Source organism: Delphinapterus leucas, chromosome 1, assembly GCF_059928025.1.
Source record: "Delphinapterus leucas isolate spDelLeu-1000000601 "Yukka" chromosome 1, BTC_Dleu_Yukka2, whole genome shotgun sequence".
In the NCBI taxonomy this organism is placed as follows: domain Eukaryota; kingdom Metazoa; phylum Chordata; class Mammalia; order Artiodactyla; family Monodontidae; genus Delphinapterus; species Delphinapterus leucas.
In genome coordinates, this window is record NC_143129.1 from 94,524,038 (window position 1) to 94,538,677 (window position 14,640).

General features: G+C 50.6%; 1 protein-coding gene across 1 annotated transcript; it reads right to left on the reverse strand.

Moving 5' to 3' along the window:
* Window positions 1-200: 200 nt before the first annotated feature.
* SYPL2 (synaptophysin like 2) lies at window positions 201-13,113 on the reverse strand. Its single transcript, XM_022584149.3, has 7 exons — window positions 13,005-13,113; window positions 12,770-12,844; window positions 5,508-5,632; window positions 4,245-4,446; window positions 3,114-3,305; window positions 1,607-1,749; window positions 201-246 (listed from the first exon to the last, which is right to left on the reverse strand). The coding sequence occupies exons 1-7, from the start codon at window positions 13,056-13,058 to the stop codon at window positions 201-203; spliced, it is 837 nt and encodes a 278-aa protein (XP_022439857.2). The 5' UTR covers window positions 13,059-13,113.
* Between the last annotated feature and the right edge of the window lie 1,527 nt (window positions 13,114-14,640).

A 14,640-nucleotide genomic window follows, 5' to 3' on the forward strand; every position in this document is an offset into this window, starting at 1 on the left:
AGGAAGGTGAGGAGGTTGGAGGGGTTGACTCAGTCCTGAGGAGAGACTGGCACAGGGCACATTTACCTTTGGGATGACATCTGGGCTAATTGGCACTGGATTGGAAAATGGCTGGATTCTGCCTTCTTCCTTCTTCCCTGGGCAGCCCTATGGCCAGGGCAGACTGAAATGTTTTGAGCTGGATGGGAGACAGATGGCCCTTATCCAGTCAGCACTGACTCTTGGGCCCTGGGGTCCGCAGAGGGACTGAGGAGGTGTCAGGAAGGGGAGACACACCAAAGACAAATATGGAACTGGGTCCCGAAGTGAAGAAGCACCAAGAGCATCAGCCTGCCCGGGACTGGGGTGGGTGTGTAGGGGGGACAGAGCTTGGAACAGATGCGGAAGCAGGGGAGGAATGGCGGGCAAAGGGAGAGGGCATGTTCTTTCGTAAAGGTGAGAAGGGGAAGTATGAAACGGGCCAGAGAAGGAGCAGGGCGGGAATAAAATGAGCAGAGAGTAAGGAAGAAATGGGCCCATCCATCCATGTCCTGGGGCTCTGGGGCAACTTAGACTCATGATGGTCCTTTCTTACCCTTTCAGAGCCCCTATCTGGCCCTACAGGAATGAAAGGAAGGCCTGGACAGACTTTGAAAAGGATCTTGAATGCCTCAGACCCAAGAGGCTGGGGAAGGGAGAGGGACAGAGAGGTGGGAGGCGGGGAGGGCTGAAATGGAGATGCTCCTAGACCCCTCATCTTGTGTCCCAAGTGTGAGACCAAGCCCAAGAAGGAGGACAGGGAGGAAGGTAAGGAGTTTCTAGGGCAAGTATGAGTTTAGAGTGTTGGTGGAAGTGCCCCAGCCTGGAGGGGTGGAAGGACTAAGGGAATTTTAAAAAAACTGATTCCCCAGCAAGTTTTCTGGCTTCTGTTTCTTTAAGTTGCAACTCAGTTGCAATTTATCTGCTCCCCACCAAGTCTCAGCCTACTTGGGACCCTCTGAAAGGCTGTTTTCTAGGCTAGTCTGCCTCCTGGGTTCCCACGTGATGGGCTCTGTGTGCAAACAGAGGCCAGAGGAGAGGGTGGGGAGCATACTGAGCTCAGGCGGATTGGAGGTCGGCGCAGACACGGGGCCTTGATGACAGCCATTGAAGAGGGGTCACTAAACCACTGGTGGGCCCTCCATGCAAGGGGGCAGGGAGAAGGCTGCCAGCCAATTTCCCCTCCCCCCACTTTTATTGACGCTGGACAGACTGATAGAAGTGGCAGCGAGGAACCAGTCTCAGGTCTCCTGACCCCAACCTTTGCCTGTAGCAGAGGCTGGTTCTCAAAGGCTGTGAGGGTACACGTAAGACCCCAAGTAAGATGCCTGGGTCCAGGCAGTAGATAAGAAGCACTGAGCTCCTGCCATCCGGGGCTCCAGCAAGAGGAGGGATAGGAAGCCACTGGGAGGGCTGCCCAGGTTTCCGACAGCTGATGCCTGCCCATCCAGTGAAGACGTCTCAAAGCTCAGAGCCCAGAATAATGGGGGAGGGGAGTTGGGGGAGGAAGAAGAGGGAGGTCCTGGAAGCCAGAGGCGGTTGAAGAGGCGCTGTCCTGTTCGGGAGTAGCCGGGTCGGGGCCGCTTACTGCTTCTCCACCGCTCCCTGCTCAGCTGCGCTCTCCTGGCCGGCGCCCTGGCCCTGGTCCTGGCCCTGCCCGTGCCACGGGGTCTCCTTGAACACAAACCAACAGTTCCCGGCCCACAGGAAGAAGCTGATAAAGCCAAAGAGCTGCAAAGACATCAGGGGGAGGGTGGCTTATGAGAATAGGAGGGCATCCTGGGAACAGGGAGGGGGAGTACCTGTGTGTTGGGGGGTGGGGGAGGTGCAGAGGGCTAGAAAGACTAAAAGAGGGCTGGATGTAGAGTCAGGGTTTAAGGCCACCACCCACTAAGGGATTCTCTGGTGAAAGTGTCTAACTCTGTCCACAGCATGCACCCAAGTTGTGGCTTGGTCACTAGGAGAACCTGGCTCCTGGAGTGGAGCACCGTGCAAAGCATAGCAAGGAGCAAGGGCTCTAGTGGCGCTTCCCACAGCGTCCGCAGGCCGTTTTCCGAAGGCCTTGTCGGGGTGGGTGGGGCCAGAGCTGTCCAAGGTGCTCCTTCCCTAGGGTAGCGACCCAGCCAGCTCTATCCAAATATTTATTCAAAATATTTAAAAACCTATCAGCAGGGAGTATTTAGGGGGAAGTGTACTGATGTCTGCAATAAACTTTGAAATGCATTAAAAATAAGATGGATCGATAGATGAAGAGAGGCAGATAGATGCAGGACAAAGCAAGTCTAGTAAAATGTTAATGGTACAGTCTAGCTGACGAGTGCGTGGCTGTTCATTGTAAAAGTCTTTCAACTTCGCCGAATGTGTGAATATTTTTACAGTAAAAGGCTGTGGGGCTAACACCTATCAGCAGGGTTCCAGCAAGGTCTAGAAGGCTCCCTGGTGTGCCAGCCATTAAACCTTTCAGTTGCTGGGCCCGGGGAAGGTTCAGGCCATTTTCAGGGCAGGGCTGAGGCGGCTGGGCTGACAGGAGGGCATTTGCAAAGCTCAGCTACTTACCAACTAATATGGAGATGTTTCAATGTTCTAACAGCTGGGGTGGCCAAATACATGCATACCAGCTAGACCCACCACTGCCCAAAGACCTTTTCCAGCCTGGAGGCCTGAGTGACAATAAGCCCCTTCTCACCCACTCTGGGTCTGCCCCCCGCTTTGAGCCCAGTCACAGCCCTAGGCTCCCCCTCCACCTGCTCATGTGTGTACATTCACACAGACTGTAAAGAGGCAGGAGGAGGGAGAGGCAGTCACAAAGAGCACGCCTGGAGGTGGGGAGAAGAGAGGGAAATGGGAGGCAGAGGGCGGAAGGAGGAAGGCACAGGAGGCTGAGTGGCTCTTGGGTTCCCCCTGCCCAAATGTCCCTCAGGGTCAGCCAGGGGCCAGCAGCCAGCATTAGGTGCAGCGGAAGCACTGGCTGCCAGTGCCGGGGAGGGCAGCTGTGAAGACACCCTCTCTGTCCCTCTCAGACCCTGCTGTGACAGGCCTGGGCAGCTGGGAGTGTGCTGCCTTCCCCAGACCCCTTCAGTGGCCACAGGTCTCACCACGGAGATGTTGGCCAGTCCCATGGAGGGCGTGGCCCCGGCACTGCACACCGCCTCCTCTCCATGGCACACAGACATGGCTGCTGTCAGGCTGGATGGTCGTGTGGCCCCCTTGACGTCAGTCAGGCCCTTGCCCCAGGCAGCTGCAGCTACCAGCCAGAAAAAGGTGAAGGAGACAGTCACACAGAAGTCCTGGGAGGAGCAGAGGGACAGGAAATACAATCAGAAAGGCCTCCATGATTCTGTACTTCTTTTCGTCTTGCCATAAGGCACTGGGATCCTGGGGTCCCAGGACAGCTGCCTCTTCCTATCCTACCCAACACCTAGAGCTTCAGGGAACTCAGATCATCCTAGGGAATCTGCCACCAAGAGAATCCCGCCAGCCAGGGCTACCCCTGCCCATGCCCTCAGAACTGAGGTCAGGTAACAATGTGCCCAGGCATCTGTTGGTCAGTGTCATCCCTAAACCCACGTGGCCTAAACTTGACACTCTCCCCACGCCCAGCCTTTCCTTTGATCACCACTGCTCAGTTACAAGTGGTGGCAGAGTGAGGGCAGACTGCAGGAGATAAATGGGGTCCCCTAAGGCACCCTTTCCACCTTGCATGCCTGGGATAGGGAGAAAGTAAAGGGGAAATAATATTGATAATAGCTAGCACTTATGGAGGCTAACTATACACCAGGTATTTTACATGCATGTTCACTTTATCCTTCCAAAACACTATTAGATAGTTATTATTTTATTCCCATTTTATAGTTGAGGAAACTGAGAGTTAGAGAGGTTAAGGAAATTGTCAAGAGCACACAGCTAGTAAGGGACGGTGCTGGGATTTGAACCCAAGCAGTCAGACTTCAGCGCCTGCTTCTTGAAGCTATTGTGCCTACTTTGAGTAGAGCAAGCGATGGGAGGTTGGTAGACGCAGAGTCCTGGGACATGGGCCTTCCACTGGCCGGAGGACCTGTGGCAGCCCCAGCACCCGAAGGGACCAGCAGCAAAGAGCTGGCAGGGAGATTGAGGAGGTTCACATCCGAGTGTCAGGGACCCAGGAAAGCCACCATGTTTGTCCTCAGCCCGGAAACGTATGTCTCCTCAGTGCCTCCACCCCATCCCTCCTGGCTGTGCCCACTCACCACCAGGGGGAAGCGCCTGTTCTCCGTGTAGATGTTGTGGAAACGCAGGTAGAGGACGAGTGCAGCTATGGTGTAGAAGAAGGAAAAGATGCCCAGGGTCACGAAGAACTCGGCGGGGGCAGAGAAGTCCCCCATGAGATGCATGGTCTTGGAGGTGGATTCATCGTCGCAGAGGGGCATCTCATACTGGACCCGGTTCAACCTGCAGGTGGCACGGAGCCCACCCTGAGCTCACGGCGATCCTCTCCCTGTGGAGGCAGTGGGCTTCCCCTGCCCCAGGAGCAGTCCTGCACTAGTTCTCACCCAAGGACTCTTACAGAACCAAGAAAGGGGCAGGTAGGGAGGAAAGTTTCTGGAGGGAACCTTGCAGTCAGGACAGGAATTTTCCTGGAATTCTGGTCAAACTCTACCTCCCTCTCAGCCACCACCCCACAGTCATCCACCCTGCCCAGATACGGTGACCCTGTATTTCCAAGTATCTCCACGACCCTTTAGATTGTAACCACAGTATATATAGTTCATCTATTTCTGGTAGCCAAACCACCAGGGAAATCAGCTTCATTCTGTCCCTGGGAAAGCACAGGTCCACAGTGGCCAAGTTAAGATTGGAATCACCCATTCTCAGGCTTTATTTAGGTCCCCCAATGAGACCACACTGGACAAAATCAAGAGAGAAAAACAAATACCCTATTATGAACAAGAGACAGCTAATCTAACTTGGCTGCTGCTACTAGAAATTTCTGAAAAGCTGAGCGCTGTCCCCATTCCCCGCTGAACACTTGGGCTCTCCCTTCTCTAAGCTCCCAAACACTCAGGAAAGAGTATTGTCTTCTACCTCCCGGCCAAGATATACCCCCTTGTATTCTGGTGGTACTGGTGAGCATCCCCCATCAGCTCTTCAGGATCTGAGTACTGACAAGCTTCCTTACCTTCAAGGCAGGGAGGAGGCTGCTGAGGGTCAAGAACCCTCCACCCCACACTGCATGGGTTCTTTCTGTAAGAGCTGTTGTTACCTGCTATTGGTTATCCATGGACTGCAACATTATTATAACAGGGATCTTTTTGAGTTTCTCTTATATTTTTCTCTGGCCAGTGTGTCTGAAATTCCTAAAGGGCAGGAAGGACCTGAGCCTTGTAATTCTATCTGAAACTGGAGTGGCACACAACAAAAGGTCTTTAGGTTTCTGGAGGAGAAAGAGACCAAGCAGGTCCTGCCAATCCAATGAGAGAGGCTATGCGGGGTCAGAATCAACTCCTGCTCACCTGAAGGGATAGCCGAACGAAACAAGGATGGTGCTCACGTCCTTGGCTTCGTTGTTGCAGCGAACCGTTGCTCCTGTTTCCCCACTGTAGGAGCCGCAGGACCCGAAGGCGAAAATAGCAAAGAGCTGAGGGAGAGTGAAGCCCCTCTGAGAGTCAGAAGGTCTCAGCTGGCCAAGGTCTATCACTTCAGAACCACCCTCTGACTCTCAGCCGGTGCAGATATGGGGGCGGAGGGAGGGCCAGGAGTCCCTTTAATCAAGTCCTTCCGGGCCAGGGACCCATGGCTTCCTTTGGTCTCCCAGCCTCAGGGTGCTGTGTTCACTGCACAGCGTGCTGCACCAAATAGCCAAATGAATAAGGTTGACTTTGACTGGTACCTGGGAGGGAGATGAAGAGGGAGAAATGGGCAGTTTCCAGGTCTCCCCATCGGATGTGACACTGGAGACCACAGGTAGCCTCCTTAAGATGATGACTAACACAAAGCAATTTAGGCTTTGGAAACTTCTATCTCAAAGTTGGACTTGAATTTCCTCCCCAAGGGAGAAGCACCCTAGAAATAGATTTCCCTGCACCAATCTAGATCAGGAGTGCATGGAATTCTTTCCATTTCTCCTTTGAAGCCATCAATGAATCTTGCCATTACCTTCTTGCTAACTTCCAATGGCTTCCTGCCTCAGTGGAGGTATAGCTAGAGGGGACAACCTCTGCCAAGCCTTCCGAGGGGCCAAGGGGGCAGGGGCCCGGCTGCTGTGTACTGCCAGCTAACTCCTCGCCCCCAAAGGCACCTTTCCTTTGGCAACTGTGCTGGCTGGATTGATGATGGCAGTCCTGGCTCAAGCCCAGAGAAAAGTATCGTCAACTTGCCTTATCAGCCTCTGCTTTTTCCCCAGTGGTGTTTCCCTTTATAATCCGTTGCTGCTGCCATTTCTCAGTGTTAAGAACCAGAGGCGTTTCAGATCACATGAATTGTTTTCCTCTTCACCTTTCATCACATTTTACTAAACCGCCTGCCTTGAATGACATGAAATTCCCTCATCCTATGATTTTCTAATTTCCTTCTGGGGATACACACTTTGGTTAGAAGGAGGTGAGAAATTGGAGTCTCTGATCCTCCCACATTATCTGTTCAGGGCTCATTTCCTGTGCACTTACCATTGGCTTGTGCACGATATAATCATTTGTATTAAGCAGTGAGCTTATTCTGTTAATTGTTCACTTTTTGTACGTTTCTTTGCGATTTGGTATCTTGGATATTAAGCACCTAGAAGACAGCTAATTCACATCCCAGTCCTGCATCCAGTGTTTATAGAATAGAGTTGTGTTCACATTATTTTGCTAATGCTTGATAGTACTGTGGAGTGAAGAGCCCTGGATCAGGAGTCTGGAAATCCAGGTCCTGGTCCTGGCCCTGTCACTAACTGGCAGGGTGACCTCTGATAAGTCATTCTGCTCTCTGAGTCTCAGTTTCCCCCTCTGTAAAATGAGGAGTTTGGAGCAGGTAATCCAAAGGCCTTTTCCAACTCTATGATTCTCTCACTCTCTGAGGGTAACGCTATCAGTGTGCCCTTGGCTGGGCTTGCCAGCAGCTGCGCTCTGTCCCTGGGTGGTGTCTGGTGCCACTGCCCCACCTTGCATCGCCTGGCCTGGCAGATCTTCTTCATGCTGGAGCCACTGACCCCTCTCTAAAGGTCATAATGGGTACCTCTCTGTTTCTAGGAGGTTTAGTTCAAACAAATGACAATTGTCTCCATCTTAAAAATCATCCAGGAAAGGAGACAGTATAACCTCTCTCCAATGCCTGCTTAACCTCCTGATCTGACTTACATTACAGAGGCTGCAATAGAGCCCTGTTTGCTCATCTTCTTGACAGGCCTGGAGAGAAGTTACTCAAAGCCTCTGAATCATTATCCTTTACATACTCCAATTTGCCTCCCTGGCATAACAGTGGAACTTCTCTAGCTCGTCCTCGTAAGAATTCTCCAATCTTGTCAGCTCTGTTTCTTGTCAGTTCTCTGATTCCTCTTGGAAGTTTCTTTGTTCCTCTTAGCTTCTGGTGCCCAGAACTGGACACAATTAAGGCGTTACATTCTGGGAAGGGCAGACAGTTGGATATATGTTTACTGTTGGCAGTTAGCCAGTGAATGGCTCTGTAATAGGTTCCCCCCAAAAGTAGGTACTCCTAACTTGGGGCAATGAAGTTAGTTATGGAGCCTGCTTTTTACTAGCACTCTCTTGACTGGCACTCCTGACCATTTACAGAAAGATGTCATTTACTGAGCATCTACTATGTACCAGGCATTGTTCTAGGCGATATGATTTATTAGTGAACAAAAGAGAAAAAAACCCTCTGTCTTCATGGAGCTCCTACTATAGAGCTGCACTATTCACAATGGTAGCCACTAGCCAAATGTGGCTATTTACATTTAAATTAATTAAAATTAAATAACACTTAAAATTCAGTTGCTCAGACACACTGGCCACATTTCAAGTGCTCCCTAGGCACATGTGACTAGCAGGTTCCATACTGGACAACACAGATTATAGAGCTTTTCCATCATTGCGGGAAGTTCTGCTATGGCCAGATGACAACCTTGAGGTTCTGAAAATCCTGAACCCTCCTTTACGATTCCTCTCTGGGCAAAATATACCCATAGTAACTTCAGTATTAACTGTATTCTCTTCTATTCTGATTCTTTGAAAGTCAGGAGCCTCTAAACACCTTATATAACTTTATTAACCAGAATATATGATTAAATTTGAACATAACACAGTCAGATGGTGTCAGGTAACAGATGACAGTTGGCTATGCAAGTGAACGGATGGAGGAATCTCAGCAAAATCTCACAGGTTCACAGAGCAAAAAGGATCTCAGAGACTATCAAGCACAATAGTCTCATTTCATAGAGGTGGAAACTGAAGTCCCAAAAGATTAAGTGACTTCCCCAAGGTCACAGTTAGCCAATGTGAGAGCCAGGCTTAGAATTCACAACTCCTGATTCCCGGTTCTGTGCTCTTTCTACATCACCCATTCATTAATCAACAAAGAGCTATCGAGCATCTACTTTGTGCCAGGTGCTGCAGAATCTAAGTTGAATAAGACCTGGTGCCTGCTCTCAAGAGTTTGCATCCAGAAAGGAGAGAGTCATGCTCAAATAAAAACCAAAACAGAACCCTGCATCACAAGAGTTATAAAGGCTGAAAAAGATCTCTACCGTGTGCAGGGAGGATTGCAAAGAGAGAGGAAGTAGCTCTGCACCTGAGACGCAGGAGCAGAGAAAGACACGCTTTCCCAGCCTCCTCTACCTTTCTGTATCAGATATGCTTTCTTCCTTAACTGTGCCAGGTGACTGAGCCACAGGGAAGAGTAGGGAAGAACAGAAACCACCCCTGTCACCAAGCACAAGGCTCTGAGCCAAAAAAGCTGGTCATAAAGAACAGGAGCCACGAAGACATGGAGACCCTAAGACAAGGGGCAACTCCAGAGCTCTGGTACCAACCAGCCTTCCTCCTCATGGACCTGCATTGCTGGGAACAGCAGTGGTCATACACTGCCACCCTCCTCCCCCTCTTCCTCCTCCTCCTCCTCCTCTTCCCCCTTCCCCTCCTCCCTCTGCATCTCTTTTTTTTTTTTAAAATAAATTTATTTATTTTATTTTTGGCTGCATTGGGTCTTTGTTGCTGTGCCCGGGCTTTCTCTAGTTGCAGTACTACTCTTTGTTGCGGTGCACGGGCTTCTCATTGCAGTGGCTTCTCTTGTGTGGAGCACAGGCTCTAGGCACGCGGGCTTCAGCAGTTGTGGTACGTGGGCTCTAGAGAGAAGGCTCAGTAGTTGTGGCGCACGGGCTTAGTTGCTCCACGGCATGTGGGATTTTCCTGGACCAGGGCTCGAAACCGTGTCCCCTGCATTGGCAGGCGGATTCTTAACCACTGAGCCACCAGGGAAGCCCTCTGCATCTCTTTTGGAAAGATGTCAGAATAACCTTGCTACTTTAAGGATGAGGCTCCACTTTGGTGCTGACTTGCTTTTTGGTGATAATCCTTTTTCAGTCCTGAGAACACTAACATTTCCACTTAGTGCAGGGCACAAGAAAGACAAGTTCTCCCCCAAATCCTATTCCCACAATCATCTCACTGGTTTTTATAGACTCTGATGGTGTACTTTCGAATTCCCCACATTTACAGAAATACCTTATTTTCATTACAGAGACCCCAGGGCCAAATAAGTGACTTTGGCACCTCAAAGGTGAATTACTGATCAAGGGCACACCAAGTTAAAGGTAACGTGACATTATCGATACAGTAACTGAGTAATCCAGGAGATTCGTACCTTACCCTCAAAGTGAGGATTTGGCAGTGACATCTGAATAATCTCACCAAAGGACAAGTCTAGCTGACAGTCTGCATAAGGGGGAAAGTTAGGGAGAAGGAGAGGTTTGGGAACAAACACTTGCTGAATACCTCCTGGACTGCCAGGCTCACCATGGTCTTCCTGAATGCTCCAATGCTTTACAGATATTAGCTCCTGTAATCCTCCCAGTGAGCTCATGAGATAGATCTTACCCTCATCTACAGATAAGAAACTGAGACCCATGAAGATTTCATCACTTACCCTAGGTTCCATAGCTAGAAAGCAGAGAAAAACTAGTTCTCCAATAATTGGTATATGCCTATGTTATTTTCCTAGCTTAGTGTAGACTTAGTGAGACCCCAGAACTGCAATTGAGGTGAGATTAATCTTTAAATTTTAAGGAGATACCCCAAGCTAAGCTCCTCACTAATAAAAGAATAACATTACTTTTATCTCACCAGGATTCCAGTAAAACCTTTGCTTTTTGTAATAGCGACAACAAAGTTTTCAATTATCATTACAATAACTGCAGGTTCGTCTGTGGTTTTTTCCCCCTTTTCCGGGCCGGAGTATTTGATCCCTCCAAGCAGGAAATATGCAAAAAGTCCCAAACGATATTTTCACTGTCATTTTGGTGCTGGTTCCTGGTGCTGGTTCCTGTGTTCACCTGCAGAGACTCAGAGCAAGTGAAACTCACTCTGAATTCAGGCTACCAGGATGGCAGTAAAAGCAAATCATGTCTCTTTATGATGCTACCCTTCGAATGAAGGCTGAGTGCAGAGCCTAGCCCTGGACTCTTGGATTGAGTATTATGAGAGAAAGGCATAACTTCCTCTCTAAGAAGCTGAGGATCTTAACAAGTCAAACAGGGGGCTTCCCCGGTGGCGCAGTGGTTGAGGGTCCGCCTGCCGATGCAGGAGACACAGGTTCGTGCCCCGGTCCGGGAAGATCCCATGTGCCGCGGAGCGGCTGGGCCCGTGAGCCATGGCCGCTGAGCCTGCGCGTCCAGAGCCTGTGCTCCGCAACGGGAGAGGCCATAACAGTGAGAGGCCCGCGTACCGCAAAAAAGTCAAACAGGTCTTAATTCTTAGGGATCAGAAATGACTGTGGGAGGAGACTAGGCATTGCTTTGTGCAGCCTTATAGAAATGTTGTGGGTATTGGTTGGGGGAGGGTTGGGAAAAGGATAGAAAGGTTAAAGAAGGAAGCTTTTCAGAATCCCTCCCATGGAGGATGATTCCATGGTCTAACAACCTCATTGTTTCCCTCATCCCTTGACAGCCTTTCTCAAATTTCCCTTAGATACATTTGTCTAGTTTAATGATAAAATTGTACCCTTACATTTCTGGTTCTGCTCCTCTGGACCACTCATAATGGATCCCTAGTTCTGGATGGTAGACACACAGAGCCTTAATATTCTTCTACGGCCCCCTCAAGTACTCAAGTGGTGGCTCATGGCACGGAAGTGGGGGGGGAGGTGAAAGAGCTCAGTCAGCAGTAGTTCCAACCGCTCTTGAGGCAGTAGAGAGAGTGGAAAGTCCCCAACAGGTCCCAGAGTTTGCACTTGGGAGCTCCGCATGCTGGCCTGTAGCCCCAGTCAGGGTCTCAGATATCCAGAGGTAACCCCAAATGCACTATTGCCCCCGAATTCCAGATCTGATGATTCTCGTCCAAAGGATGATTTAAGAATCAGCGACACAGTGCTAACTCCTGTCTCCAATGAGTTAAAAGCCCCTTAGAACTCAATCCTCCTCAGTATTAATGGTAACTTATTCCCTAGCTGAATTCTGTGCTGAAAGCACATTAATTAAGTTATTCACACACCATTTGGTGTGTGGATTGTCTAACTTAAATCTCTTCTGTGACAGTGCAATAACTGCTCTCAAAAAGTCTTTATGATTTGAAAGAGCGACTGCACCTGTCCACATTCCTAATTTATACCCAGGAGGCCTTGGGCACCACGAAGGACAGAAAACATGCTAATGTCTCAAAGTACCAGTGAGGCAGGAGAAGATGGTATTTCCCCTATACCACTGCAGGGGAAACTGAGGCCCTGGGCAAATGATTTCTTCAAGGTCACAGGATAAGTCTAACCCAAGGGCAATGTTCTAGCATGCCAACCCATTTAGAGCAGAAAGGGACCCTAGGGATGGTCTGAACATTTGATTAATATGGAAACTGAAGTCCAAAGAAGAGATTTGTCCAGGGTCAAGTAAGTAGAAAAGGCAGGTCCAGGTCTAGAACCCAGGGCCCCAGCTTTCTAGCTCAATATTCTATCTTATTCTACAAGCCACATTTTGGCTGATTTTTATTCTGTCTTACTATTTTTTCTTTTATGTAATCCTAGAGCCATGAACTCCATTCATTCATTCATCCACTCCCTCACGCAGTTACAGGAACGCAGATTACTCTAGTGACCTCAACAGGACAGCTGCCAGTCAGGACCCTGTCCCATGAATCCACCTCCAGGATCAGTCAGGTCCTGGTGGGTTTGGGGACAGGATGGTTTCCATCGCCTGCCTCCTTCCGTCCTCTGCCCTCTGCAGCTTTCCTCATTCCCACTTGTCCTCTTCGCCCCTTCCGCCACCGAGGAGTGGTATGTGCAGGATCAGAGTTCTGGAAAGGTTACACCCGGGTCCTCTCGCCCGGGTGAAATGTGAGCGCCCTGGGCAAAGACTCCTTGCACATAGAAGGACCGAATCCGGGGCTCCGCATGCTTCGTTCCTCACCCTCCTGCCACCAAGTGCTGGAGAAGCAGCCCCAGCCCGCCCCTCCCCCGCCCACCTGTCGCCGCCCCCCACCCTTCCTCCGGGACCGGCCTCAGCACCTCCCCGCCCCCCACTTCGGCCACATTGCTCGGGTCAGCGTCACAGCCCAGGCTCCCGAAATAGCCCTCGTCTGGGGCAGCGACTCACCCACTGGAGAACTTTGATGAAGCCCAGCGGCTCCTCCAGCCGCCTCCAGCGCAGCCCCACGAGCAGGCGGTCCACCTGCGGGGACAGGGCCCGGGGTCAGGGCGGTGGGGGACCCAGGAAAGCGCTGGCCCTCTTCCTCCCACTCACACCCGGGAGAGAGGGCAGAATTAGGGTCGGCCCGACACGCAGGTGGAGAAGGGGCGGCGAGAGAGCCCCAGGGGCGTGCAGGGAGTACCTGCTGGCGCGGCGACTTGTCCGTCGTGCGACTGGAGCTCTCCGTCGAGGACATGCTGGCGCGGCGGGGCCGGGGCGCGGCGCGCGGTCCACAGGGACCGCGGTGGGGCTCGGGGCTGCTGACCCGCGGCGGGGGAAGCGAGCTGTACCGAAGCGCGAGCGGCCGTTGGCGGCCCGGGATCCAGTCTGGCTGGGTGGGTCGCGGGGGCGCTGCTGCTCGCGCTCGCCGAGGCCGCGGCCGCCGCTCTACCCCGCCGGCTGCAGAAAACCCCCGAGTCCAATTCAAACTTCTGTCAAACTCGCGAACGAACTTGGCAATAGAGTCACGTGGCGTGCGCTTGAGAACCCTCCTCCCGCCCCCTTAGCTCCCGGGTCCCTGCCCGCAGGATGCCTTAAAGGGACCTGTGGCCTCTGCGGGCAGTTCGACCGCGAGGGGGCTCAGGTTCCTTGCCAGGAGCCTCCAGGGCCAGTCCCAAGCGAGACATCACAGCTGCCCCGACGCGTAGCCAAAGTCGGGAACCAGCCTGGCGCGCTGGCAATCATCGGCTCCTAGTTTATCTTTACCAATTTTCCTGGATTTGGAGCTGCTCTGTGCCGTTTTTTCTTCTTTCACACCATAATACTCAGAACCTAAAGGATTTTCATAAAGGCATTATCAGGGCTGAAATAAAGTTCTAAAACTTATGGTTAACAAACTGCTTGCTTCCAAAATCTTCAAGAGCCAGTACAGACGAAACGGGCAATAGAATGTAACTGACTTATTGTTCTGTCTAGTTAGGCGTTGCTTTAATTTGTTAACACCAAAAGCATTCTTACGTTAGTGATTTAAAAGTTATGGATCATTTAAAAGTATAAACTCAATCTCCTTTAAAATAGCCCTCGCCATTTAAATGAGAGTGAAAATATTCTTTGAGGAATGGCGGGGGAGGGGGGGTTGGCTTAGAAGATGTACTTTGTGTTGAAAAGTTGACGTTGTTGCATATGATCCACCGTAAATCGGTCCCTAATTTTCAAGATGTGTTCCGCAGGAGCCTGAATGAGTAATGATGAATATTACACATTCGGTTTACCGGAGTGTAAATATAAGTAGTGAAAGGTTAAGTGATTTGCCCAAGGTCACTGAGTGAGACAGTGGGAGGTAGCCAAAGAACCTGCCTTCACCTCCTAAGAATTGACTTGTAAAGGTGTATCCATCGCCTGGGAATCATTCCTGGAGGCCCCTTCTGGTACTTCAGGATGACTGTTTTTTGAACATTTAGCTATTATTAATACAATTTGTTCCCCCACTAAATAAGTGCCTTCCAAGGTTGGGGTGGGGGGAGTGACTGGGGTCAAGTCACCTGGGTTTGAAGGGAACTTCTCCAGTGGACTTCCATGCAAATCTAGGCTAAACAAGGAACTACTGAGTCCCCAATCCACTTCAGATTCCTTTTCTATGGAATAGGGATAATAATTTCTGTCCTTATTTCATAAAGTGATAATGAGGCTTAAGTGGTGTGAGGTATGTAAATGCCCACACTACACAAATATGAAATAATCTACTCATTACCGATGTCGACAACAATATGCATACAGAATACAACACAAGCAGAAAAGAATCAGAATAACACAGCAAAATCCACACACCCACCAACCAG

What these genes read in the sequence shown, in the direction of transcription:
- SYPL2 (XM_022584149.3), bottom strand. Translation starts at nt 13,058, where the DNA reads ATGTCCTCGACGGAGAGCTCCAGTCGCACGACGGACAAGTCGCCGCGC. An exon ending in ACAAGTCGCCGCGCCAGCAG is followed by an intron (nt 12,845 to 13,004) that starts GTACTCCCTGCA and finishes CTGTCCCCGCAG; the next exon opens with GTGGACCGCCTGCTCGTGGG. An exon ending in TCGTTCGGCTATCCCTTCAG is followed by an intron (nt 4,447 to 5,507) that starts GTGAGCAGGAGT and finishes TGCCACCTGCAG; the next exon opens with GTTGAACCGGGTCCAGTATG.